At 50.4% G+C, this 24,493-nt stretch overlaps 1 protein-coding gene across 2 annotated transcripts; it reads right to left on the reverse strand.

The window, feature by feature from the left end:
- Nucleotides 1-728: 728 nt before the first annotated feature.
- Nucleotides 729-22,641, reverse strand: TFRC (transferrin receptor). 2 transcript variants are annotated; one of them, XM_075507110.1, is made up of 19 exons: nucleotides 22,585-22,641; nucleotides 20,662-20,732; nucleotides 18,619-18,832; nucleotides 17,772-17,994; nucleotides 17,414-17,557; nucleotides 16,612-16,708; nucleotides 14,606-14,728; nucleotides 8,958-9,053; nucleotides 8,656-8,795; nucleotides 8,112-8,281; nucleotides 7,688-7,807; nucleotides 6,990-7,075; nucleotides 6,810-6,873; nucleotides 6,399-6,466; nucleotides 5,941-6,008; nucleotides 5,443-5,524; nucleotides 4,296-4,517; nucleotides 3,676-3,816; nucleotides 729-3,389 (listed from the first exon to the last, which is right to left on the reverse strand). In XM_075507110.1, the coding sequence occupies exons 2-19, from the start codon at nucleotides 20,692-20,694 to the stop codon at nucleotides 3,147-3,149; spliced, it is 2,334 nt and encodes a 777-aa protein (XP_075363225.1). In that variant the 5' UTR covers nucleotides 20,695-20,732; nucleotides 22,585-22,641; the 3' UTR covers nucleotides 729-3,146. The 2 variants fall into 2 exon arrangements, with proteins under 2 accessions (XP_075363225.1, XP_075363226.1); XM_075507111.1 differs by lacking the exon at nucleotides 22,585-22,641 and adding an exon at nucleotides 22,314-22,454.
- Nucleotides 22,642-24,493: the final 1,852 nt, after the last annotated feature.

Here is a 24,493-nt window from a genome sequence, read left to right on the forward strand (position 1 = left end):
TCCTAGAGAAGCTGCCTCCCACCCCAAATGGCGCATCTTCACGGGATACGGTGTTTGTAAAACAGGAGGCGAGACTGGCACCAGGGGTGGAGGAAGACAGCAGAGGAAAGCTGAGCATATTTAAAATGCAAAGCCCCAAACCAGTGCAGTCTCACCTGAGCTGGCCTCTGGGGCTGGGGATGCAGCTCCCGCTCTGCCAGAGCAGGCTGGGGCTCTCAGCAGTAACCCAGTACCCATCTGCACCTCCACCCCAGGGTGCTCCAGGGTGGTGATGAGGGGCAGGGACAAGGCAGGGGACAGCTCTGGCTTCCTGGGACACAGACACAGCCCGCCACCTTCTCAGCAGCAGAGACCTGCAAAGCCACAGACATTTCATCCTCCTCCTGACATCCAGCCCAACACCACAGGCTCTTTAGGGTCAATGCAGTGACTGAGAGGCAGCAGGCAGGACGCGGCCACGAAAGGAGAGGGGGGGCCGGGGGGCTTGCATATATTGCTTCTCCACCTCACTGCAAGTCCTCATCCCACTTGCCTGCGGTGAGGCAGGACTCGGAGCCGAGCAGCATGGTGAAGTTTGGACTTACTCTTGCACATCAACAAGGTGGCACTGGAGCGGCCAGTTACCAGCCCTGATGGGGCAGGAGAGCAGCATCCCTCTAGCTGCCCGAGCTCACCCCGGGCCACAACAGCATCGTGGCTTTGCAAGAACCCATGAGAGGAGTTGACTGTTCAAGCTTTAAAACTTTATTCAAGCAGACAGCAGGTAACACAGAAACAGAGTTTAGCCAGTCAGTCCGTCAGTCAGGTGCCAGCACTGAGCAAGGCATCCCAACAGCCCAGTAGTCAGTTGTGCTGCCTAGCCAGGAGACAGCCTTTGTCTTTCTCTGCTGGCTATAAAGCGCATGATTAAGTCTGACATCAAGATGCATGCAAACACTACAGTGAGAATACCCAGACAGCAGCTCTTAAATGCCATCCAGAGAAGCATCACTAGGAAACACAGACAGGGCTGTACACACACCTCAGAGACAGCAGGGCAGTTAAGGAAGAGCAAGGAGTTGCACAGGCCTGGGCATCAGGCTTCTGCAGAGACAGATGAAAATCCAACCCTCCGAGTTGGTGAGCACTGAGCTCAGTAACTAGGCTGGGGGCTTGTCCTTGCCCATTCCTTGTGGAGGCCCAGGTCTCTGCTCCAGCTGAACAATGTTCTTTCCCTCAAGGACTTTCCCTCTGGTCACTCACGGTGACCAGAGCCCTCCAGACAGCAAAGAGCCCCAAGCCCTACGTTCACCTTTCATTCCCCAGGTCTTTGTAACTGATTTGAAGGAAGTTTACTAAATCACAGAGCACACAGTCTAACTAGCCTAGTTTCCGCTAAACATTCAAGCGCCAGTCCTGTGACCGGAGGCAGGAAGCCACTTCAAGACAGCACCGCTATTGAAACAGGTCAGCCTACAGAGAAGGTAGTCTAGGGAAGTACGTAGCAGACCGCAGCTTGTATCTGCATCACCACAGGAGAGTGAAAAAATAGGACTGCAGGAAATCGATCTACGTTATATCCTAACCAACAAGCTTCACAGATGACATTGCATAAGTATAGAACAATTATGGGAAACACTGTCCCCGATAATTACGCACACCCATAGTGCAACATATGGAGGTCACTGCCTCCGATATAACACTGTGGTAGGCAAAAACTACCTTGTTCTTTACACATTATGGAAGACACTGCCCCCGATAATGTCAATTTCGTGATACATAAGGTACTGGAAGTTTGCAGGAAGCTGCCATTTAAAAGTCGGGCCAATGCCTAATGTGCGGTACAAGAAGTTTGTGTGTGTTGCCGCAGGTGGAGCTAGGGCTACACAGCGAGCTGCTCCACCAGGGCCGGTAAGGAAGCTGTGCTCCCCATGCGAGCACACGGCGTCCAGAAAGGGGGGGGCAAAGAGGGAGTCTGAAGCCCACAGACGGGCATGGACACCACAGGGAAGACAAATTTCTAGTATTTCAGTTTCCAGCCAGATTTTCAGCATTTCAGGGATCATTTTGGAGTGCAACCCGGAAACTTGCTACCGGGTTTACACCTTCAAAAAGTTTCTTCCAGAGGAGTGGTTTTTGCCACAGAAAGCTTAATTGCTAGTTTTCAAAAACTTTTTTTGGAGGGGCCTGTTTAGATTATTTTAAATGCAAAGTTCCAGTATCTTGTTTGATTGTAATAGCAGATGCTGCTTTATTCAAAAACGACAGTATAACTGTCATAATTATGGAAGGCACTGCTTCCGATAATTATCTTCTATAAAAAAACACACCATTTATAGTGAACACTGTCACTGATAAATAAATAAACAAATAAATATCTCAGTGCCAAACAAGAGCCATCCTGCAAAATGGCATCAGTCAAACAGGGTTTGGCCAGCAAGAGACTCAATTTCACAAAAGGCTCCAGGGCAGCAAGGTCTGAAGTGCCAGTCTAGGGCCGTGTCTCAATGCCACAGGACTCGCTAAGTTGCCAGCTAAGGATATAAAGGGGGTATTAGATAATCTTTGGGTCATTTTCCCTGGGTATTGAGACCTACCTCGGCAGAAGCAAGCCTTCAAGATGTCATTGGGACCCTGCTGTTGAGTAAGGCGGGCCAGGCACTTCAGAGCTTGCTGATAATCCAGCACTTGCAGGCTATTACTATGTTGTTTTATTTTTGAACTACAGGTTAGTCTCTGCAGCTCCCTGCCAGAGAAGGGATCCTCATTACAAACATTAAGAGGACTCCATTCCCTATTTCGTCACTAGATTTAGGGGGCCAACAATTAAAACCCTGAATAGATGAGGTACCTCCCCACTCGAGGTACCAGTTCAGGAGTCACCTGAGCTGTTAGTTCTCAAGTACACTGGAAAGGCAAGCCCACAAGCAGCTGTACGTGACCGGTTTGGACTGTGGTCAGATGGGAGCCTGGTCAGAGGAGATTTCACGGTAATCTTAGTACCTGCTTTAGAACTGCCTCCTGTGAATTTGTCAAGGTGAGGTTTCAATTTTATGTTCAACTTTGGTAAAAAAAGATTTGTTGCCAGAAAATCTACAGGAAAAAATAATGCCATGCTAGGGAGTGGGTTTCCCTAATCCTGCACCTTAACCAGGTATTTGCCATGTCTAGAATTCATTGTCTGTATCCCAGATATCACCCACTAAGGCATTGGCAGCCCCTTTAATGGTCCAGGTCACCAAAGCCAGCTGCTCTTTCAGCATGTCCACATCCACGCTGTACCTGCTGGTTCTCAACAGCTGCAGGTTCTCCAGCAGACCCTGCAGGGTGTGGAAGCCTTTGCCGAAGAAGATGTGGCGAAAGGGAGCATCTTTTGGTGAGAGGTACGGGGAGAGGAAGTCATACTCCACCTGGAGTAGAGGTGCAAATTTAGGGTTATACTCTCACCTCCCAAGTTTTTCTTTCCTGCCCCACCACGACCTCCCAACCTCTGATCCCCACCCAGCCCTTTTCCGCAGCAGCTCTGCAAGACACAGACACTCTCCTGATAGCAAGCGCAGAAGTCAGTCACGTTGACACTAAGCAAGCAGAAGAGACACCGGTCTGCACGGTGCCCATGGCTCCTAAGGAAGAGGCCCATCCCAGCCAGCACTCTCTTCCTTCGTGAAGAAAGGAAAACCAGTTGCAGATACCCACCTTCATGATCCTGTCATTCAGGGCTCTGCGGACAACCCTGTTTTCCCTGTCACTGTTTGCAATATCTCTTCTCAGTGCATCTGTAGCTCGCTGGAAGTCACCACGGGCAAAAAACAGCCAGTTCAAGGTCAGCCCCAGTGCCTGTGAGGGAGTAGCTGTTAGCAAACCTGATTTTCTCCTTTTGCTGCTCTCCTACCAAGAAAGTGTTGGGGTTTTTTTTTTTGCCAGTTTAACTAAGTAGCAGATCAAGTTCCTGGCAGGCTCTTCTGCAGTCACTGAGCTCAGTGACATCTCTCCCCACCCATAGATTCTTGTAGGCTTTCAGCAGAGGTGCAAATGAGATGCAAAGCTGCACTGTACTGTGAATGATAACCGGAGGAGAAACCATCCACATCCATCTCCTCAAAAGCTCACCACAGCCAGATTAGCTAGATTTGTCTGCCACAGCTACTCTGCCTGCACTGCTCTATAAGGAACATCAATTCAGGTCACATCTTGCTATGCCCTCGTGCCCAAAGGAGGAAGATGTCCACCCTGTTGTATCCAATAGCAGCAGAGCCTTATTAGCACACGGCCCCATAACAGCCTACAGGGATTCAGTGCACTCAGAGCACTCTTACCCTCACATCCCGATCGTAGGGCAAAAACTTCTCCTGGTACGCTAGCAATTCTTCACTGTATCTCTCAAAGTCCAGGAAGAGCTCATGATCGTGGGTCAGCCTGAGAGCTATTTGTCCAGCAACTTCCGCAGCAGCACGCATAAGAGCATACAACTTGTCAGTTTTCTTCAGGTTCTCCACAGTGTCCTGAGTAGTGCCCAAGAAGGGATATTCCTCATCTTTCTGCAAGAAAGAAAGCATTGAAGTTAGGCAAGAGTGCTTCTCCAGCTAGGATTCTTCACCTCCCACTACAGTTTGCTTGCTACTTCCACCACATCCCAACTCCTTGTGCTACTCAGTAGTGAGACTTGAGTGGCAAAACTTCAAAGCACAGGGGGAGGGAATAGAGCTCCTGCATCTCATCCCTCACAGTTTTCAGTGATCAGCAGGATGCTCTGCTCGTTTGTTAGACCCAAAGACGTATAGACCTTTTCCCCTCTCAGAGTTCACTGCAGATGCACAGGCAGGCAAACCCCAGCAACCAGTTTGGTATGGCAGCACCCTCCAACCCTTCTTCGCAGGATAACTCGAAGTTTTTTGTGGAACAAGTCTGACACTAACAAAATCCAAGCATTCATAAGCAGAGGAAGCCATTACCACAAAGGCTCCCAGAGCTACCAGAGCAGGCTGCTTGGCTGATGCCATTTTTGCCAGCCCCAAGCTGCAGCAGCACACCTGAACAGTCCGAGTTAGTAATTGCTCTGGCCAACAGTACTGCTTCCCCAATGCGCTTTGCTTGCTGACCAGCAGGCTATAGCTCAGTCTTTCACTGAAGCAACAACAGCTTGACATCTTTTTAGTGCTTTTAACTTCTGAATCATTAACATCTGAGCCTCCAGAAGAGCAAGTGCCCCCTCTCCCAACAAAAAACAAGTGTTCAGGACTCTGGAACAGAGACCGTAGGCCAACCATGTCCCAGGAGCAGCTTTCACAGCAAGTACTGCCACAGCCACAGCCACCAGGTCCAGAGGCTGCACCTCCTCCCAGAGAGGCTCCTGCATGGACAACAAGCTTGGGACAGCACCTTGCGCTCTGCCATTCTGGAGAGGAGATATCCTTACAGCACTTTCCATGGAATGAGTACGACAGGCAGGCAGACAATACGTACCTTGCAGAAACCAAAGGAAACCACCGGGATTCCCGAGTAGGCCAGGAAAGGGAACGCTGCATTATCCAGACCAAGGGGAACACTGCCAAAAGACAAGTATTGAGTAGTTACCAACTGGTTTGGACATCCCAGGAGAAAAGCCCTACTCAAAAGCCCTAGAGTTGAAGCTCTGAGCCAACTGGATTACCCTGTCTAGACAAGACTGGTTTTGGCAAGGACTCCCGGCCAGGTGCTGAGGGCTGCTTGTCCATTTCTGGACACCAGTCTTCGTACAAGGATGTTCTTGCCCTACAAAAAGGCGTCTGGGCTACCTACAGGCAGCTTGGGGCAGCACTAAGTACAGCTAGTGTTGTACTGTTCACACTTGCCTGATCTCACTGCAGCAGGTAGAGCCCACCCCAGGCAGAGGTATGACACTCCAGCACAAAGAGCAGAAGACATTTAATTTGTTCCTTTATGGAGATTTGCTTTCCTAAATAGCAGGGTGACAATACTTACACTGTTTTTACCCAGTCAGAGCCAACTCTGTCATACAGGCTTCCTGAATCCTTTGTTGGGTCCTTCACCTGCACAGAGATGACAGTCAGTGCACTTGTTCTGACCTCTGCTTGGGCTTCCAGGTCCATCCTGGAGCTTGCATTGCTGTGCAGATGCCAGAGTCAGGTGTGCTCCCCTGACCTTTCTCCACACAGGCACAGTTCATGTGGGACAGGCATTCACCTCACAGTGAACTGTGGCATTTGCTGATTTTAGATTCTGCATGCGTGAACTGCAATTCCCAGAGCCCAGCTGACTTCACACAGGGCCCTCCAGAGTATCTCAGCCCTTTGTCCTAAATGGGGCTTTCTCCTCAAGAAAGTGCCAGCTGGGGAAAGTGAACCAGCATAGCTCTGGCTGCTTTCAGTTCCTCCTTAAAACCACAGTCATCTTGATTAGCCCAAGACCCTTAAACTCACCCCCTTCATAGTTCTCTCCAGCAACGTGTATAGCAACGGGCTAGCAGAAATCTTCATGTGGTTGAAGCCTGCAAAAAAGAAAAGGTGTTTGACATGCTGGCACAATTAACCACTACTGCTAGAGCTTCTCAGCCCTATGACTGAGCAACAACTGATCTACGGCTTGTTGCCAAAGGATCTTCAGCAGACACAGGACAGTCTACTGGGACCTAGCAGAGCTGCCTCCTTCTGGCTCAGGCTGCAGCAACCTCCCAGCTTCAATGACAATAGGAGAATAAATGGAGTCTGCCAGTCTTCAGCCAAACACCCAGCATCAACCTCTGCACAGCCCCCATTCCTGGAGGTTAAGGGATGTCTGTCAAGCTATTCTGGTCCCACTCAGTTTCAAGAAACTTAAGAGTAGCAGGTTACCTAGGACTGCAGCATCCAAGTTAATGTAAGTGAAGGCTTTGGCATGCAGTGTGGCAGAGTACCCCTAGAACAAAACAAGTATTTTAAGATGAGCAGTAGCAGTACAACACCAGGATGTTTAATCCACAGGAACTCACAACTGCACAGTCATCACGCAGAAGCCTACCACAGAAACAGTACCTCCAGCCATTCAGTAGCACCCACAGCTCCGAACTCTCCTGCACTCCAGCTAGCAAAGATGATGCTGCGCCTTGGTTTGTAGCCACCTGCAAAGAGACAGAGACTGAGATGTCTGCCCTTCCCCCATGGAGATGTAGATTAGCACTGAGGGCCTGGGTTGATGAATAGCCTGCTCCTCAGACAGAGCTGAAGTATTCTGGCTGCTGCAGACAAACATGCACACTCATGGCTGCATGGATGCTGTAAACTGCCCCCCCCCATGCTGCAGAACTGTGTAGGAAAACCATGCTGTCTGCACTTCCCAACTTTTTTTGTTTAGCTGCCTGAGCCCAAAATTAACCCTGGAGACAACAGCACTCACACTAAGTGCCACCATGCAGCCCCCACCACTCCAGCTGGTCAGCCACTTTGGTGTTTTCCCACTTTCAGGCCTGGCTGTCCAACAGACAGCTCAAGTGTGAGGTTTGTCTGTGTGTTATCCAAGGACATGCTTGCATTCAAGCCATACCAGTACCTTGAAAGCAACTGCTCACTGCAGACAAGTTGTCTATGTTGGACAAGTAATAGCTTCTCAGGAAGCTTTGTCAAGATATGCTTTCCCAAAGGATTATTCTGCAACTGGGCTCTCCAATGTTAACACACGCAGAGCTAAACCTGCATCACCTCCCACTCCCATGCTTTTGTACGCAAATATTTACCATTTTTCACCATGTCTGAAATCACATAGGCAAGTTCCAACAACATGGCAGTTCCAACGCCAGCCTTGGCTGCTCCTGGGCCCCAGGAGTCTCTCTGGGCTCCGATCACAACATACCGATCTATAAAAGGAGACATCAAGATCTGAGCTGCAAGCTTCAGGCTGCAAACCATTTATCAGAAAAGCAGCTTTGAGCTTCTGTACTAGGAAGAGTATGGAGTCTGATCCATGAATCTGGCACACTGCTTGCTTTCATTTAGCCATTCCCTGGCAGTGTGGTTCAGCTTTTTCCTTGACCCTTAGGGAAGGGTCTTGGTTCTGCTGAGGAAGTGGCTGGCTCTGTCTGGGAGCAGCTGTCATGTTCTGATGCTCACAGAAGAGGAAGGGTTCCCCTCAAAATTGAGCCACAAGGCAGTTGCTGTTACCTGGTTCTTCAAACCCCTTGATAGCACCAAAGATGTTCAGAATCTTCCTGTCCACCATAACGTTGTTCACGGTCAGATTCACTGTTATCTTGCTCGTGCTGCTCAGCATCACATTACATCCCATGACCCCACCTTTCCACTCCGAAAGGCACTCCTCTCCATCCATTTTGCTGAAAAAAAGAGATCCTTTGAACTCATTATCCAGCTCTGACCTCATTTAGCTATCCTGTGAAAAAAAAAAAACCAACCCTGCAACAGGTGCAGCCTTGTTCAGGGCCTGCTCAGGAAAGAGCTCACAGTCCTGTACCACTAATTATGCAGGGAGAGGTAGGACGCAGAGGCCAAGAAGAATCCAACGCTAGATTAAGTTCAGTCTTTTAAGACATGAGACATGGACAGAAGCGACATTTCTGCAGCCAGTTCCAGTAAGTGCTCCCTGCGATACACAGCAGAGAGCTCCCTGGGCTCACAGCACCTCAACACCATCCTCACCCCTGCCAGAGGGCCACAGCAGCCTAGCCTGCAAGCCAAGAGAAACAGTTACCTGAACAGCTTGCCTGCTGCTTGGCTAGAGATAGTCTGAACAGCAATGCTAGGTAGTCCAGAAGATTCCACTGGTGGGAACTGGGTGTGGTTGAAAGAAGGAAAGCCTGGGGTGAAAGGGTCTCCAGTTCCAAGGTGGGCCTGTGAAAAGCAAGAAGAGTCCTCAAGTCTCAGAGGAGCCCAACAGTTTTCATCTACACAAGGGCACGAGCCAGAGGCCTGCAGAAGGACTGCTGCAGTCTGCAGTCCACAGTCAGAAAGGTTCATGAAAACAACAAACAGGGGAGCCAGTTGCGTACTCACATGTCCAAAGGGGACAAGCGCATCCGTGTCCCTGTAATCGTAGGGGTCCAGGTACATCAGGGCACCAACTGCTCCTGCCTCTTCGGCATTTGCAACCTGAAGCAAAGAGGAACATTAACTGCACATCTGCACTGCAAGCAAGGGGAGGCAAGTACATGGAGTAATGGTGTGAAAGGTTGCACTCCTCAATGGTCAACTCCACAACAGATTTTAACAGCTACCTGACAGCGCGCGAGAGACTGAAAGAGTTAATGTCTCAAACACTGTGGCGAGTTGTGGCGAATCAAAAGATTCTTCTCATTGTGGTGAATCAAAAAGATTCACCCACCGAGTGGGACAAGATGTTAATTTGGTGTCAGAAGTGGGATTCCTCGACTTGATCAGGGAGAGGAACAGGGAGGGGATATTGACTGAGTCGAGAAGGGAGGACGTGAATTGGCTGAGTCCGAGTCCTCCGGCAGATAGATGATCATGGCTTCCTGGGTTCAGCCTGATCTGGACTGCTCCCCTTTGTTAGAGTTGTTAAAAGCTGTTGTTTGGGGTGTTTTAGGAGCTGCACTGATGGCAGCGCAGAAGGATAAGCGCACAGTAAGATGGGCTGAGCGAGAAGCGAGCGAATCGTTACAAGATTTGGTTGAAAATCTGAGCGGAAAAAAGGGGATTTGGTTAAAAGCTTGCAAATGGAGCTAGAAGCTGAGCAGAAAAAACAGGTGTGAGCGGAAACAGCAGTGAATAGGTTGCAGAGTCAGCTGCGCGACGCTTTTGTCAGGGAGCGCGAGTTGCGGTCGGAGCTAGCGGAGGTGCGGACGGAGGATCTCTAGAGCCACTGTGGGCACTCCAGCCTACCTAAGGAACATGAGCTAGTTGACAGAGGGGTAGCTGGCCACTACCCCGGGAGGAAATGGAACAGGCAAAGTGCCAACATGATGAGAGAACTGCTCCCCAACTTCGTTCACTTCTTAAAACAGAATTTCAATATGAAGGGGGTGCCGATACTGCACCGGAAATCATAACGAAAGAAATACCCTATAGTGCAAATGAACTGATGAAATTACAAGAAAGATATAGTAGGCTCCCTAGAGAAACAGAGACGGAGTATGTGTGGAGAGTCTCCCTCACGGAGGGGGGGGGACAGAATTAAACTTTCCAAGGACGAGGCACAGGGATATTGGGGTCCAGGCGTGTTTCTAACCGTCCCTGACACTCGAGCTCCCTGGTCCCTAATGCAAAGGGCGGCATACTAGGCTGGAGGGCTAGATCCCTTGGAACGGGGAGATCCGGTGACCATCCCCACTCCAGGACTGGATCAAATTACCGAGAGCGTGCAGAAAGCTGCCTGCCTCCAGCTCATGCATGACATGCACTTAATACCCCATCAGCCCTCCCCAATGTTGCTAGAAGCTGACCCCAATAAAATGGAACCCCTGATAAAGGGCCTTCCTGATCCCCTGAAGCTACATGTCATACAAATCCAGGACTGCCAAAGGGCAGCACTCCCAATTCAGGAGCGTTTAACAGAAATGCTAACACCAGGGAGAAACCAAACGCAGTCCGCTCCAGCGGAATTCCCCCTCACCTGGGGAGAGATTGCACAGGAGCTGATCAATTATAGCTGCAACATGGGAATCTCCAGAGGGGAACAAAGGGGTAAAGCTGCAGTTAGGAGAACGGAATTAGACAATCGGCCTTTAAAAGGCCTACCCCCCAGAAGACCTCCCTTCCTTTTAAAACCGGTCTGGAAAGGGACCAAGTTCTCCTTTTCTTTTGCAGGGGGAGAACCAGACCATCGCCTGCTAAACATAGTGATCTCATCAGAGGAACGCCAGATCTCAATGAATACTGCCAATGTTGTATTTACGATTTCTCATGTGGACGGTGGTCCTCCTCTCCTCTGGGAAAGGAAGGAAACCATATTCCTTCAAACCTTGTGTGGGAACTAATTCGTGGATTTACTAGAATCTGGAGTAGAACTGACCAAGGGGTATGTGTTGCCCTTCCCCAGTGAACCAAACAAGGATTGAGATTTTTTTGTTGCATTGCCCAATATCATGTATAACTTGGAAATGAATGAAACTGTAGAACAACCTTATGTCTTGTTCCCCCTTTTCCGGACAACTTGTAACTTTGGGGGCAGAATGACATGCATTTTGTTTATTATAACAAGTCTGATTCACATTTCTGGGAATGGTCCTCTTGCAATGCTACTCACCCACCAATGAATTTTACCTATGGAACAAAATCGGTGCTCTGGAACAATCTGGCTGGCCCATATTCTGTACCTTGCTCCTATTTCCCATCTGACTCCTTCTTTCACCCGTTAGAACAACAGGACTTTTATGAGGCCGATTATTCCCCAAAAGTGAATCTCTCTTGGTGTATACAACTTCCCAATAGCATGGGGCGTGAACCTAGAGGCCTAACAAGTGTACAATGCATGTGGTCACAAATGAGACCCCTCCTGCAACTGCTAAGGTATGCCAATCCCCCACAGCATAGCCGGTCTGACCTGTTTCCATGCATCAAATTTCTTAACTCTAACACTGGTCCTGGGGACCCCCCCCAAAACCTAGCTCTTGGAGAGAGTAAGGGTTCTGATAAGGGACATGTGTATTTGTTGGGGTTATCCTTCCCGCGGATATAGAAATCAGGATATTCTGTGCAACGACTTATGATGAAACTGAGGATTATGGCAGAGTCAAGTATTGCAGCATACCCCGTACACACTACCCTTTGCAGAGCCTGCCGCTCACTGCAAAACCTGACATACATTTAATGGACTACAATGATACCTGGACCTGTAAAATTAGCATATACCCGGTCCCCTTGGGACTAGTTTGGGGATGTTCTAACGGAAAATTCTATTCCTGCCTAACACTGAAATATCACGCTAGCCTGAAACGTGGATTGGTCACGCCATCCTTATGCCCATCTCATGTTTTCAATTTCACCACCCCTGAGTGCGCCAGGAAGTGGCAGAAGCCCCAAAAACCCAACCCGAATGGGCAATCAGTGGAGTCCAAGTCCCCAGTTACTATATGGATGGGCAAGTAGCGGCACTAATGTTCAAAAACATTTTTACCCCTTACATAACCCTAAAGCAACAGCAATTTTTTCTAGAAAATACTACCTGGCAAGTACACTTTAAGTAATTGGACCAGATACGCTTCAGGAGAACCCAAATCTAAGTCCAACAAGTGCCAAAAATGACGCTCCAAAATTGTTTTAGCCTTAGACATAATATTGTTAAAAGAACAAGGGGTATGTGGTATGTTGAATTTAAGTGATGGAGAATGTTGTATAACTACTCACAATGCCAGTACTACTATAGAGGCAGCACGGACCAAAATGAAAGAAATTGCCGATCAAACTGCCAAACTATTCCGATCACTCCAACAGAAAGACTGGTTCAATGGGCGTGTATCCGGATCTTGGTTCACCTCCCTCCTACAATCCTGGGGCTCACAGGGTGGGGGAATTGGTTAATGCAAATTGGAATAACCCTGTTGGCTGGATTTCTATTCTTAATGACTGGCATAGCTATTGTTCGATGTATGATTATCCGTCTGCTTGCTTCTGCTTTCTCTTTTCTCTTGCTGTTCACTACGTTCATATCACCACCCTGGAAGATCAAATCAAGGACCCTCTGGCAACTCTGGTTGAAAATGCATGATTTCGCAAACTATGTCTTCCCGATCTTCTCTATGTGAAAATCATTGCCCTGGACAAAGATTATATAGACAATGTTTGAGGCACAGGGTGGTGTGAGAGACTGAAAAAGTTAATGTCTCAAACATTGTGGCGAGGCGAGGTGCTATTTGCATGCCGACGGCGGGTCGGTGAGTATGGGGTGGGGGAGAGCAAGAGCGGGACCTGGAGAGTGTGTCGTAGGATGCGTGGTTCCAGGTTCTGCCAGACCTTACCACATATGGCCAGAGGTCAGAGTTGATCTGAGGAAGGGGCTTGTGACTGCCCAAGAGACCCTTCATGACCATCTCCCTCCCCCCATGCCCGCACAGAAGATTGAGAACTTTCTAGAACAAGAACCATGTAAGTCCTGAAGGGGCGTACCTGGAGGCAGGGATTAGCCTATAAAAGACACATCCTCCAGGGAACCACGTGCACACCCACCACTGGAGGATTGCCGTGCCTGTCATCGTCATTGCAGGATCCAGGGGTGGTGGTACTTTTCCTTTCCCTATCCTCCTCTCTTCTCCTTTCCTTTTCTCGCTTCTCTCTTCCTCTACTCTTCTACTATTTATCAGTTTTGGATACATTGCGATAGGTTGCCTGGAAAATAGCTCCATTGCCAAATCGGCTCTGTTCATTCGCAGGGCTTGCCAGTTCGTTAAGTTTGTCCGTTTGTCGAATTTGCCAGTTAATAAAGTTGCTAGTCAGACTGTTCCTCTGAGTCATTGTCGTGACTCTACCGGCCATGTGGCTCTGCCGAGCAGAGATCGGCCTTTGTCAGTACACAAACCGTCGGGGAATCAAAAAGATTGACCCATCTCGCAACCCATCAAGTGGGACGAGACACAATGATAGATACATAAGGAAGCCTAACACTAGCAGCTCAGTCCTACACTGCAGGCAGAGTGTGACTAACACCCTCTTGAACAGTTAGGACACTCCACTGTTAGTATCTCACCCTATGATTCCTTCAGCTCATACTTGCTCCTCGGAGCAGCTTAGAAGATGTTATTTAATTTTGATTATGCTCCATCTGTTTTCCCGAGATCAGGTTAGTCTCAAGACACGATAAGCAGCCACTGGAGGCTCACCTTCACATGGAAAATGGAGGCAGAGTGGCCTAGTCAGGTCCCTGTTTAACACACCTACAACCCAGCTGCCTCTGATATGCCACCAGTACAAACACTCTTGCAAGGCTAGACACCAGTTTGTAAAGTGGGAAGGGGATTGGAGAACCAGTGAGCACCCCTTGCAGAAGCACTTTTCAGCTCTGCCTATGTTTTATGCATACAGACAGGCAGAGTCTGACTGGAAAGAATCCTATGCCCCAGCCTCTCCAGGAGCACCCATCTGAGGGGCAGCTCTGGGTCAGACCTGGAACAGGCTTGCGTACAGAAGGACTTGGGTCCTTTAGGCTGCTTGGCTATTTGATTCTACTCGCTACAGAGGGAACATTACAGCAACATGCAAGGCAGCTGACTGGGCATGCAGTGCCAGCACCTTTACCTGGTCCGAGCGAACAGTCAGCAAAGGCCCAACTGAGACACTGCAGCCAAGCTTTGAAGGTATTTGCTGCTCTGCAGCAGCAAGAGGTACTCTGGAGGCAAGGCTGTTCTGCTTCTAGCAGCCCTATTGCTGCATCCAGCAATACCAGCCAGCTCTGCACCCTGTAGCTCCCAGGCTGCCTCCCAGCTCCATTGCTCCAGATGCCTGGCTGTCCCAGCAAGACTGCCAGAGGCCAAGAAGAATGCCACCATGAACAGTAAGCAGCTCTGTTCAGTCTTGGTGTCCAGATCTGCATGTGGAGGCTTAGTGCAAACAAGCAAGACCAGACCTGCAGGGACAAGCCTACACACACAAGTTCTCTAAAACTGAACCGAGGCAGAGGTGTGTCTTCAAGAGGAGGAAGCATAGCTTCCTGCTGCCAAGTTTGGCCAGGCTTTGGGGTACAGACTGATTACCTTCTCAGCAAGGGTTATTTTTCCAGCTCTGAAGATGATTATAGTTCCATTCAGTGAAACACCGATCTTCTGTATCTTCTGAAAATCAGCTTTCAGTCCATAGTTCACATAGACAGGTTTGCCCTGGAACAGAAACACTGGTTATAAATGCAGCAGTCCTATGTCAGTAAGATACTTGATACAGCCTAGAGTCACAGTGCGCTGGTTTTGGCTGGGGTAGAGTTAATTTTCTTTATAGTAGCTAGTATGGGGCTATGTTTTGGATTTGTGCTGAAAACAGTGTTGATAACACGTGGATGTTTTAGTTGCTGCTAAGTAATGTTTGCATTAGTCGAGGACTTTTCAGCTTCCCATGCTCTGCCAGGTGCAGAAGAAGTTAGGAGGGGACACAGCCAAAATAGTTGATCCAAACTGACCAAAGGGCTATTCCATACCGTATGACATCATGCTCAGTATATAAAGCTGGGGAAGAAGAAGGAAGGGGGGAGACATTCAGAGTGATGGCATTTGTCTTCCCAAGTAACGGATAACACATGATGGAGCCCTGCTTTCCTGGAGGTGATTGAACACCTGCCTGCCCATGGGAAGTAGCGAATGAATTCCTTGTTTCGCTTTGCTTGCGTGCGCAGCTTTTGCTTTACCTATTAAACTGTCTTTATCTCTACCCACGAGTTCTCACTTTTACTCTTCCAATTCTCTCCCCCATCCCACTGGGGGAGGAGTGAGCGAGTGACTGTGTGGTGCTTAGTTGCTGGCTGGGGTTAAACTACGACAGTCCTTTTTGGCGCCCAACGTGGGGCTCAAAGGATTTGAGATAACGACAGATTTGATTGGAATGTGCTAGGTTGAATTTATAGTTGTTATTGTTGTTTAGCTATTAATCAGCAGGCTTCTGTGCTTGCCATAGGGCTTGCTTGCCTTAGTGTATATTAGAGTCTAGGGCTTGTTAGCGGCTGCTTTTTTTTTTTTTTTTTTGCTTTTGCTGCTTGCCGTGCTGCTGTACTGCTTATCTTACTCTGCTGTGTCTGGGAACATTTCATAACAGCAATGGCGATGCGCCTGGGCTAGCAGATGCCCAGGGCATTGCTGCTGTTTCTGTGCTGCTGTACTGGACAGGCTGGAACTCCAGTGTGAACTCAAGTCGAAGGGACTGTGACCTGTGGATGAGTCCACGTGGGAGCAGGACGTCCTGAAGTGTCTGTGGTTATGTCTGTGCTACAGCAGGTATACCTCTGAAGGGATTGTGGCCCAAGGATAAGTCCATGCTGGATGAGGTACACCTCGAAGCACCTGTAGCTGTGGATAAGTCCATGCTGCAGCAGGTACACCTTGAAGCATCAGTGGCTGTGCATGAGGCCACATTGGAGCAAGTTTACTTCTGAAGGGACTACAGTCTGTGGGTAAGTCCAAGCTGGAGCAGGGACAAGGGGTTGCAAGGGGCAAGCAGTTCATTGCAATGTTAAACCTGATGGTCTGGTCCAAAGGGACCGGGGTGGAGATTGTAATGGAAATACCTTTAAATTGTTGTAACCCAGGCTTTGAGTTGCATGTTATGGGAATTACTATAGCAGGAACCCCTTGTTGCTAGCCAGGCCAGGAGCAAGGGGAGGAGTTCATTGCAACATTAAACCCTATAACCTGGCACAAAGGGACCAGGGGTGGAGATTGTAATGACATGACACACAGTAAGTGACTCCCATTAATGGTAAGGGGTTCAAGCTCAGTAATGTAAACTCTGATCACATGCAACATCCCTGTTGAAGCAGCACTTCTGTCAAGGTTCCTGTCTGGATCCCAGCAGAGAAGTTGAAACAGTTACTTCTGCATCTTGCTGAAGTAATAAAACTATGTGGACCCACTCCTCACCCCACTCTCCCCACCCCCCCCCCCCAGCTCTCTAACTGGGGAGGGCTTTATACACTCCATATCTTGAAGGGACATATTTTGGACATTGCCACCTGGTAAGTGGGCAAGCACATTTCCAGGACCTTCTTGGAGTCACTTACAAGAACTGAGCCACTCTTGCTGTATGCCACATATGCATCAGGACTCTCCAGTTCCTCTTCCTTACCATCTTCCACAATAGACACTTTGTTGTTGCTACTGTTAAATGTAAAGAGACAGTGTTATGTTCTTTCATACATAAACTCCATATTTAACTAGCTCCCATATTTCAGTCTCTGCCTTAGCAATTCTGATCCAAGTCAATGCAGAGCCTGAAACAGGCAGACTCATCCCAGTGCTTCTGTGGAAGAATCTCTGGGGTTGTTCAGAGACATTAACGAGGGCTAACTTCTAAGACAAGTCGCAGAAAGAATCTGTGCTTCCAAGTCTTCGTCCCCTCCTAAGAGCAGCTAAGCAAATTCATTTCCCCCCAACATGAAGGGGCAAGTAAGACATGAGGATATGAGCTGTCAGCCAACACAATGCCTGTTGATACCCTCCTGAGCCACTGCCAGGTCTGCAACACCTGTCTGGGTGACAAGACAGAGTTGCCCATCCTAGCAGTTTTAGACACAAGGTTTCAGCTGAGTTTTTACTCAGGTTTGTTTTCTCTCCACTTCTTAAGCATGCTTTGAGGAAACAGCTGTCCCAGGAAAAATCCAGAGGGCTGCTACCAGACCCTCTGGATTTAGATAGCCTGAGAAGAGACAGGAGCAGCCATTGCTTGGCTAGATTGAGGCCTTCTTTGGAGAGGGGTAACTGGCTCACAATTTTAGCACTGCTTTCAGCAGAAATCATGTGTTTGCTCAAGACTACAAATATCCATGCTGTAAGGAAGAGACCTGCATCTCTTCATTAACATACCTGCCTTTGACCTGCAGCTTAATGTAGTGCTCATCGTTCCACACTTCATCCAAGAGGAAGCTGGTGAACTGCTCATGAATGTAGCTGGCAGTGGTCTCATCTTCACTCTGGCCAGCTTCAAAAGAGTACTTATGCATTCTTTGCCTGTAGGTAACAGATGTATAACTTAGGCTACAGCACCAGGTTGCACTGCAGTGCTCCAGCCTGCAAACCCAAGCTGGATGGGCCATTTAAGCCCATGTTTAACCACATGCCACCCCACAACATCTTTAAGGCCCTTGTTCTCCAAAGGAGCTCGAGTTCTGCTCACAGGCTGTGCTTCTCTCATAGCTGTAGCTAAGCTTTCTGGAACTGTTACCTCAAGCCGTCCTCAAGACGTGTGCTTGACAGCTTATTTGACAACATGGCTCTGAGATCAGGCCAGTACAAGATAGGTGGCCCAGGAACCTCTTCTTCCTCAGTTTCATCATCATCCACTAAGTAAGATGCGGTAGGAGTCATCTCACACTTGCCGCTTCCATCCAGACACCTGCTAACCTTCTGCATTCGACCACGATAACTCAAGTAGCCGATCAGAAACCCTACGGACAGAACAGGTATTTCTTTGTGCTGAAGAAAGATAACTAAACCATCCCCCACACCACACAAGTGCATTCAAAGCAGCTTCGGGGTTAAGATGCATCTCTGCTCTCACACCATTTTTGACAAGCTGGCATATCTAAGGACAGACAGGAATATGCAGCCTGACATTTTGCCTGAGCTGGCACGTTTTAAGGTACACTGTAAATCTGATCTTGTGCTTGGCAGAGTCCCTCCAGCACCACCGGGGAAGGAGAATGCTTACTTTAGGTCAGTGGCAGTGTTAAAACCCTTAAGAGACGAGCACCAGCAGCTTTACTGATATGTTGACCCACATCTCTAGAGAAGCGTTAAGACTTAATAGAGGGAAAACCAGTACACTTGCCACATGGACCAGTTTGCTCTTTAGCTAAGTCACAGTTCCGTTGTCAAACTTCACACTTCTTTGTACCAATTCTGTACCCTAAGTCTGAGCTAGACATACTTAGTCTCAGTGACAAGAGGCTGCAGCCTGGATCCAGGCTCTTTAATTATCTTCTGAAACAATACAGATTCAAATGTTAATAGCCTCAGATACGCTCAATACCAGAGTCCACTTCATGCCGATGCCTCCCACCCTTCCTTACCAATCAAAAGGAGGAGGACAGCTGCGATGACTAGGAAGCAGATGTTCTTGCCATTCCTCCATGGAGGAGGCATGCTGGCATGCAGGTGATCTGGTCTCCCAACTTCCCCCTCTTCCTCATCATCAGCAGACAGCTTCATCTCCACATGGCTGTTGTCTCCATCCGTTTGCCGGGCAATGCTGAAGCGCGTGTACAACATCGGCTCGCCACCAAACTGTGTTGAAAGACAGTCATGTGGTGGAAGAGTTTGCTACACCAACCTACAGTCCTTGCAGCCAGCTGCACCTATGCTCCAAACCAAATACAGCTTGTTCATCTGAAACTGTTCCAGCGCAGCCCAAGCATTTGGCTGTCAAGAAGTCAGGCTGGCTGCTTTGAACAGTTAGACTCAGACCCACTCAGGGTCTCCAAAGTCTATTTAGCGTCTGTTTGCCCTGCACAAGTTCAGAGCCAAACTGGTCAGAGTCTAGCTTAGAGTCTGTTACAGATATGACACAGCCAATGGCATCGGCATTTCCCAGGTGACCCCATGGCAAAGGCTGACTGAATCAGAAATTCCTGGTCTTTATCAGGAGTGCACCGATCTGACCCAAACACGTGTAACTCACACAGAAGGGACCTTCGATCAGGACAGAGGATAGGGAAGGCAAACCCTCCACGATTGTGCCTTTGAGCCACATCCACTTTAATGTAAATACTCTCACCCAGTATCTAGATAATCTTGTATTAAACTGCCCCAGGCTACTCTTAAATTACAGTATTGATGAGTATTATAAAGCACCTAGGCTGAAGAGAGATGACTCATGGGAATCCTGCTACCACAGCTAACGTGAAAGCTGAGGATACACCTCCCACGTCCACCAGCGACTGGAACCATTCAACAGGTGTCTATCAGTGCCCAGGCAGAGCAGCTTCCAATCTGAAGCCCACTTTTCTAAACAGCTGCAACACACAGTCCAACCACCCACAGAACAGCAGCCCTTGCGCAAGGCAGCCGCTCAGATTAACAGACAGTTAAACTCAATTCCAGGCGTGGCCAGGCACTGAGCAGAACCACTCAGCTTCCATTAGAGCCGCTGAACTTGCCTGTGGCCATGGTTGTGCTGGGGACAGGTGGGAGACTGGCTAAAAGGCCAGAGGAAGGGTTTTGGGAGCAACAGTCTTGCAGCCCCTCTCCACTGTATTGGAGAAGCAGCTGGTGGTAAGCACCTAAGCCCTGTTACAATCTGAGCAGCTCAACCAGAGTTCTCGGCTCACTCTCAAACTACAACTTGGGCTGGAGGTGAAGAGACCAGACAGCAGCGTGGTTGGTCAAAACTAAACCAACGTCATTTCTGACCTCCAGTTCTATTCTGGCCCACACTACCTGGAATGAATTGGCTGGCTGCTCACACTTTGGGAAGGGCAACACTGCAGTCTATCCTAGCATTCCCCCTGTTCAGCTGCTGGATAGCTTGGCTCCCGTCACACTTTGCAGAGGATGTGTCTCAATCCCACATATCCTCCATGCTTGTTCAGAGACCAAACCATCACATTCGCAGTCCTAGTTTAGGGTCATTTCACAGTCCAAGCTCTCTAGGACCAGCAGGCTTGGCTGAGCAAGCTCAGACCTACCTCCTCCTGCACATTTGTTTCAAAGCACAGGTCACATTCAAAAGCTGGATTTGTGGTTGAATTCCCACCCCCAAAGTAACATAATAGAACACATGTTGATTGTCCCGATAGGCATTTAATCAGCTTCCTCAGCAGCACTTCCTCCTGGAACATTGTTCAAGCCTTGCTCCCCGTCCTTATCAACTTCCTGAGAGACCCAAGACACCATAGCAGTTAACGATAGCCCCACCAGCACTGAACTGCTTAAGCCACATCCTTATCATGGCCAGCTAGCTACAGTGATGTCTGGCTCACAGCCCACACAGTAGCACCTAACACTGCTTTGGATTTGTCATCTTTTCCGATGATGACATGGACATTGTTGAACCCTTCTTCTGCAGTATCGTCAGCCCACCATGAGACAAATGGCACAGAGGCACTGTGTCTTACCAAGTTAGAGATTGCTGCTCTGGCATGGTCCATTGCCTTCTGGAGGAGTGCCCACCAACTTGACCAAAGCCCTAGAAGCTCAGAACAAAACAAGTCAAGTCAGGCTGTTTCCCCCCTGCCACTACATAAGACATCCAAGTTACATCAGTCAGTCACTGCCACTAGCACAACGCTTGCCCATGGATTTTATGAGCTTCTACGTAAGTCACAATGTTGGTGAACCTACATCAACCTTGAACACAACCTAGAAGTTCACATACTCCCACTGCAAATATAAGTTCTGATGAACAAACTGACTCTTTCTATTGAACTCCAGAGATGGGGGGAGAGGGGATGTGTGTATAAATGAGGAATACAGCCTCAAACAGCTAATTTCAGCCAAGGGTCTTATTAATGGTAGGGCCACCTCCACTCAGGGAGTGCTGGCAAGAGGCACTGGCTCAACTGTGACAACGGACACCACATATCTAAGGTTCCCGGGGTCTGTCTCAATGACAGGATGGAGACAAGAGTCCGACTGGTAGACAGAAGTAGCACAATGCCGTAAGGCAAAGCAGCACAAACTCCTACCCTGCCAAAACACTTTCAATTGCAAGGTCCCTTCAGATGGCTATATTCTTTATCACTCTATGAAGGCAATTTCAGTTTTGAACAGTCTCCCAGAACAGCCAAGAGCAACTCTCCAAAAGCATTTCAGTACCTTTTATAGTTTGGATTTCTCTAGACAGCAAACTTATGTGAAAGGTAAACTGTAACTGATTTACTTCAGCATTTCTTCCTGAAAAGATGCTTGAAAAAGCTTTGTAAGTTAGTGACTAGACAGCTTGGGCTAGGACAGGCGTTTAAGTTGGGAGCATGTACCTTGAGTATGCCCTCAAGCTGGGCTGCTAGGAAATGGCTTTGAACTGTTCTTTAGGTGCACGTGGATTAGCTTTACACCTGGGAGCTCTGCAATATATGCAGGTTTTATTTGGAGATAAAAGGCTAATAGTGGCCATCCGCTCCTTTCACCTTTTGTTTAGGGCAAAGGTACACGGAGATGAATCCCCGGCAGCTTTGAGAAGCCTTTTCCAAGTGACAATCTGAGGCCCAGGCTCCCACCTGCCAGGCTGGGCACAACAGGGTGTGCGTATGGGGGGGGGGTGGGGGGGTGGGTGTCTCCTAAAAGCCAGACCAGCGAATCCAGGGGAAGAGTCGGGGAAGCGCAAAGGGCCCGCGGGCATCACATCCGGCAGGGATGCTCCCCGGGATGCTCCCCAGCCGCCCGGGAGCGCAGGGGCCCCCCGAGCCCACCACCCCGCAGCAGTCACCCCGAACCCCTCACGGCCCAAACTCCCTCCGCCAGCCCGGGGGGAGAGCACGTGCTCCGGGCGCCCCACGGGGAAGGGACTTCCCCTCCTCCCGCCATGCTGCCGGTAGGCGGCCAACAACCCCCGATCCCTCAAAAATAGGGGGGGGGGGGGGGGGGGGGAGAAAAAAAAAAAAAGGAGTAGCCTCCTGCGAGGGGCTGGGCGACCCCGGTATCGCGGGCAGGGCCCGGCTGCGGACCGCCAGATAAGCGGGCCAGGCGATACGCCGCCCGCCGAAGGCACGTCTCCCCTCCGCCTGGGCCCGCAGCCGCATCCTCGCCCGGGCCGCGGGATTCTACCCACCTTCAAGGTCAGGCGGCCATGGCAGCCTCCGCTATAGCCACGTGCGCGCGTGCGTGCGCGCCCATCCGCCAACCGGGGCGGCTGCTGCTACCGCTGCTGCTGCCGCTGCTGCAGCGCCGCCGGTGCGGCCCATGCCGCCCCGCTCCCCTCCCCTCCCCCGGGCGCTGGCCGCGCCGCGCCGCGCCGCGCCGCCTCGCCTCAGGGGGGCCGACGGCGGCCGCCCCTTCCTTCCCGCCCGCCCAACGGCCAGCGCGCGCGGCCCACTGCTCACCCGCCGCCCCTCCACTCGCCGCGCCGGCACCCAAGTGCCGCAGCCGCCGCTGCGGCGCCGCTCTACCTCCCCTCCGCGCCCCGCCCCACGGCCGCAGCCAATCAGCTGGTACCGCGGCGCGCGCGGCAGGGCCGTCGCTTCTCCCGGGGGCGCCCCCCGCCGCCGCCCGCTCGGGGCCCTCCCGCCGCCCCCCCCTCGGGCGCCGCTCATGCTGCCGGCCCGGGGAGAGCTTTTTTATGCGTAGCCGCGCTTCTGCTGCGGGAGGGAGCGTGTCCTGCAGCCTGTGCGCTGCCCAGCCGAAGGGCTGAGGGCTGGGCGGGCGGCGGCGGGCCCTGCCCGGGCAGCGCGGGCGGCTTTGGCGCCCTTAGGTCGCCGCAGCGGCGGAGGGGAACCTCCCCTTCCCGCCGGCTTTGCGTGCTGGCCGGTTGCTGCAGCCCCCGCGGCGGGGAAGGAATGTAAAGAGGTCGCATTCGTTTTAAATTGCCTTCGGATGCCCTCGGGACGGCAGGGGAGCCGCTTGCAGAGCGGCATGTGTTTTACTGGGTGGATGCGAGTTCCAGCTTCCCCCACGGGAAGGGCTGGAAGCGGGGCAGCCGCCTGTCGTGTGGGGAGGCGAGTTTAACACTTCTTCGTGGGACGGGTGTGCTTTTACCACAGTATGCGGCGGCCGAGAGAAGGAGCAGGTCACAGGTTCATCATTCCCACCCTCTCAGCATTTTGAGGGAAGAGGGCAGGAAAAATGTTTTCCTCGCCGGGGGTGCAAACCAGACGCAGGACTCGGTCTGGCTTGGGAAGCACTCAGCATCTTCAGGTCCCAGCAAGTCATGCGTGCTCAGGGCTGCCTTTTTAGATCTGAACAAGTAGAGGCACCCACGGTGCCTTTCCCTCATGTTGTGCTACCTGAGATTGCTATTTTACTTGCACGATGAGAAGCGTGGCGGGCCTTTATGAAAACCAGCTCCAGTAGTGCGTAAACACAAGAAGCATGGACAGCCCATGTCAGGCCATGGGCTGCTTGTGGCCCACAGAGCAGTTTCCGTGGCCACCCAGGCTGTGCTGGCAAAAGCGTCCATTTGGTGGACACCACGGCATCGCTCCAGCTCTGAATTAACTGGTCCTCACCCCAGCCCTCTCCCTGGGGCAGACAGAGTGACCCCATGCCATGGTGGGAACTCGCTGGTATGCAGAGCTCGGTCTCTAAAGGCCAGCAGGTGCAGAGTGGTGAGGTTCCCTGTTTTGTTTCGAAGGAACTGGAAGGAGAAGTAAAACGTATCAGTCATTTGATGAAACAAATGAGTTCTAGCACACATCTTCTTTCAGTAGGTGCCATAAGGTGAAGCAACGGATAAGGAAGTAGCTCAGTGGGTTTAGAGTGAAAGTGGTAAATAATATACTGGGGGGTATTTAGGGAACCCGTAAACCACCCGTGCCCTTGACAAGTCTATCTCTAGTTGTCAGTGTGATGCCAGGTGGGGCTCGCAGCTCGGCCAGGCACCAGCTGGGGCTGCGAAGGGAGCTCCCCCTGCCAAGGGCTCTCTCTGCCGCGGCTTTCCGAGGACTACCAGGGCTGTGATATTTTCTCCGCTTCCTTTCAGCTGATGGCTAATCTCATAAAGACCCCAGCTGCATGGTCCTGCAGAACATCTCACCCTCCTTGAGCACCCACTGAAGTTTGCTGTCTCCAGAATGGCCCATGGTCATGAGTGGGCCTTGGCTGTGGCTGCAGCCTCCTCTTCCCTGTCTGTCTGGGCTCCAGCATGAGCAGAGGTCACTGCTTCCAGCCTCAGTCCTTCAGCTCAGGGCATCCCTCAAAGGCATGCCAGAACCAGGGAACACTTCAGCGTTTGGGTTTGCACGTGTTGTGCAATGATGTGCTTATCCGCCCCTTGCTCATTAAAGAAATAAATCA

Source organism: Mycteria americana, chromosome 7, assembly GCF_035582795.1.
Source record: "Mycteria americana isolate JAX WOST 10 ecotype Jacksonville Zoo and Gardens chromosome 7, USCA_MyAme_1.0, whole genome shotgun sequence".
In the NCBI taxonomy this organism is placed as follows: Eukaryota; Metazoa; Chordata; class Aves; order Ciconiiformes; family Ciconiidae; genus Mycteria; species Mycteria americana.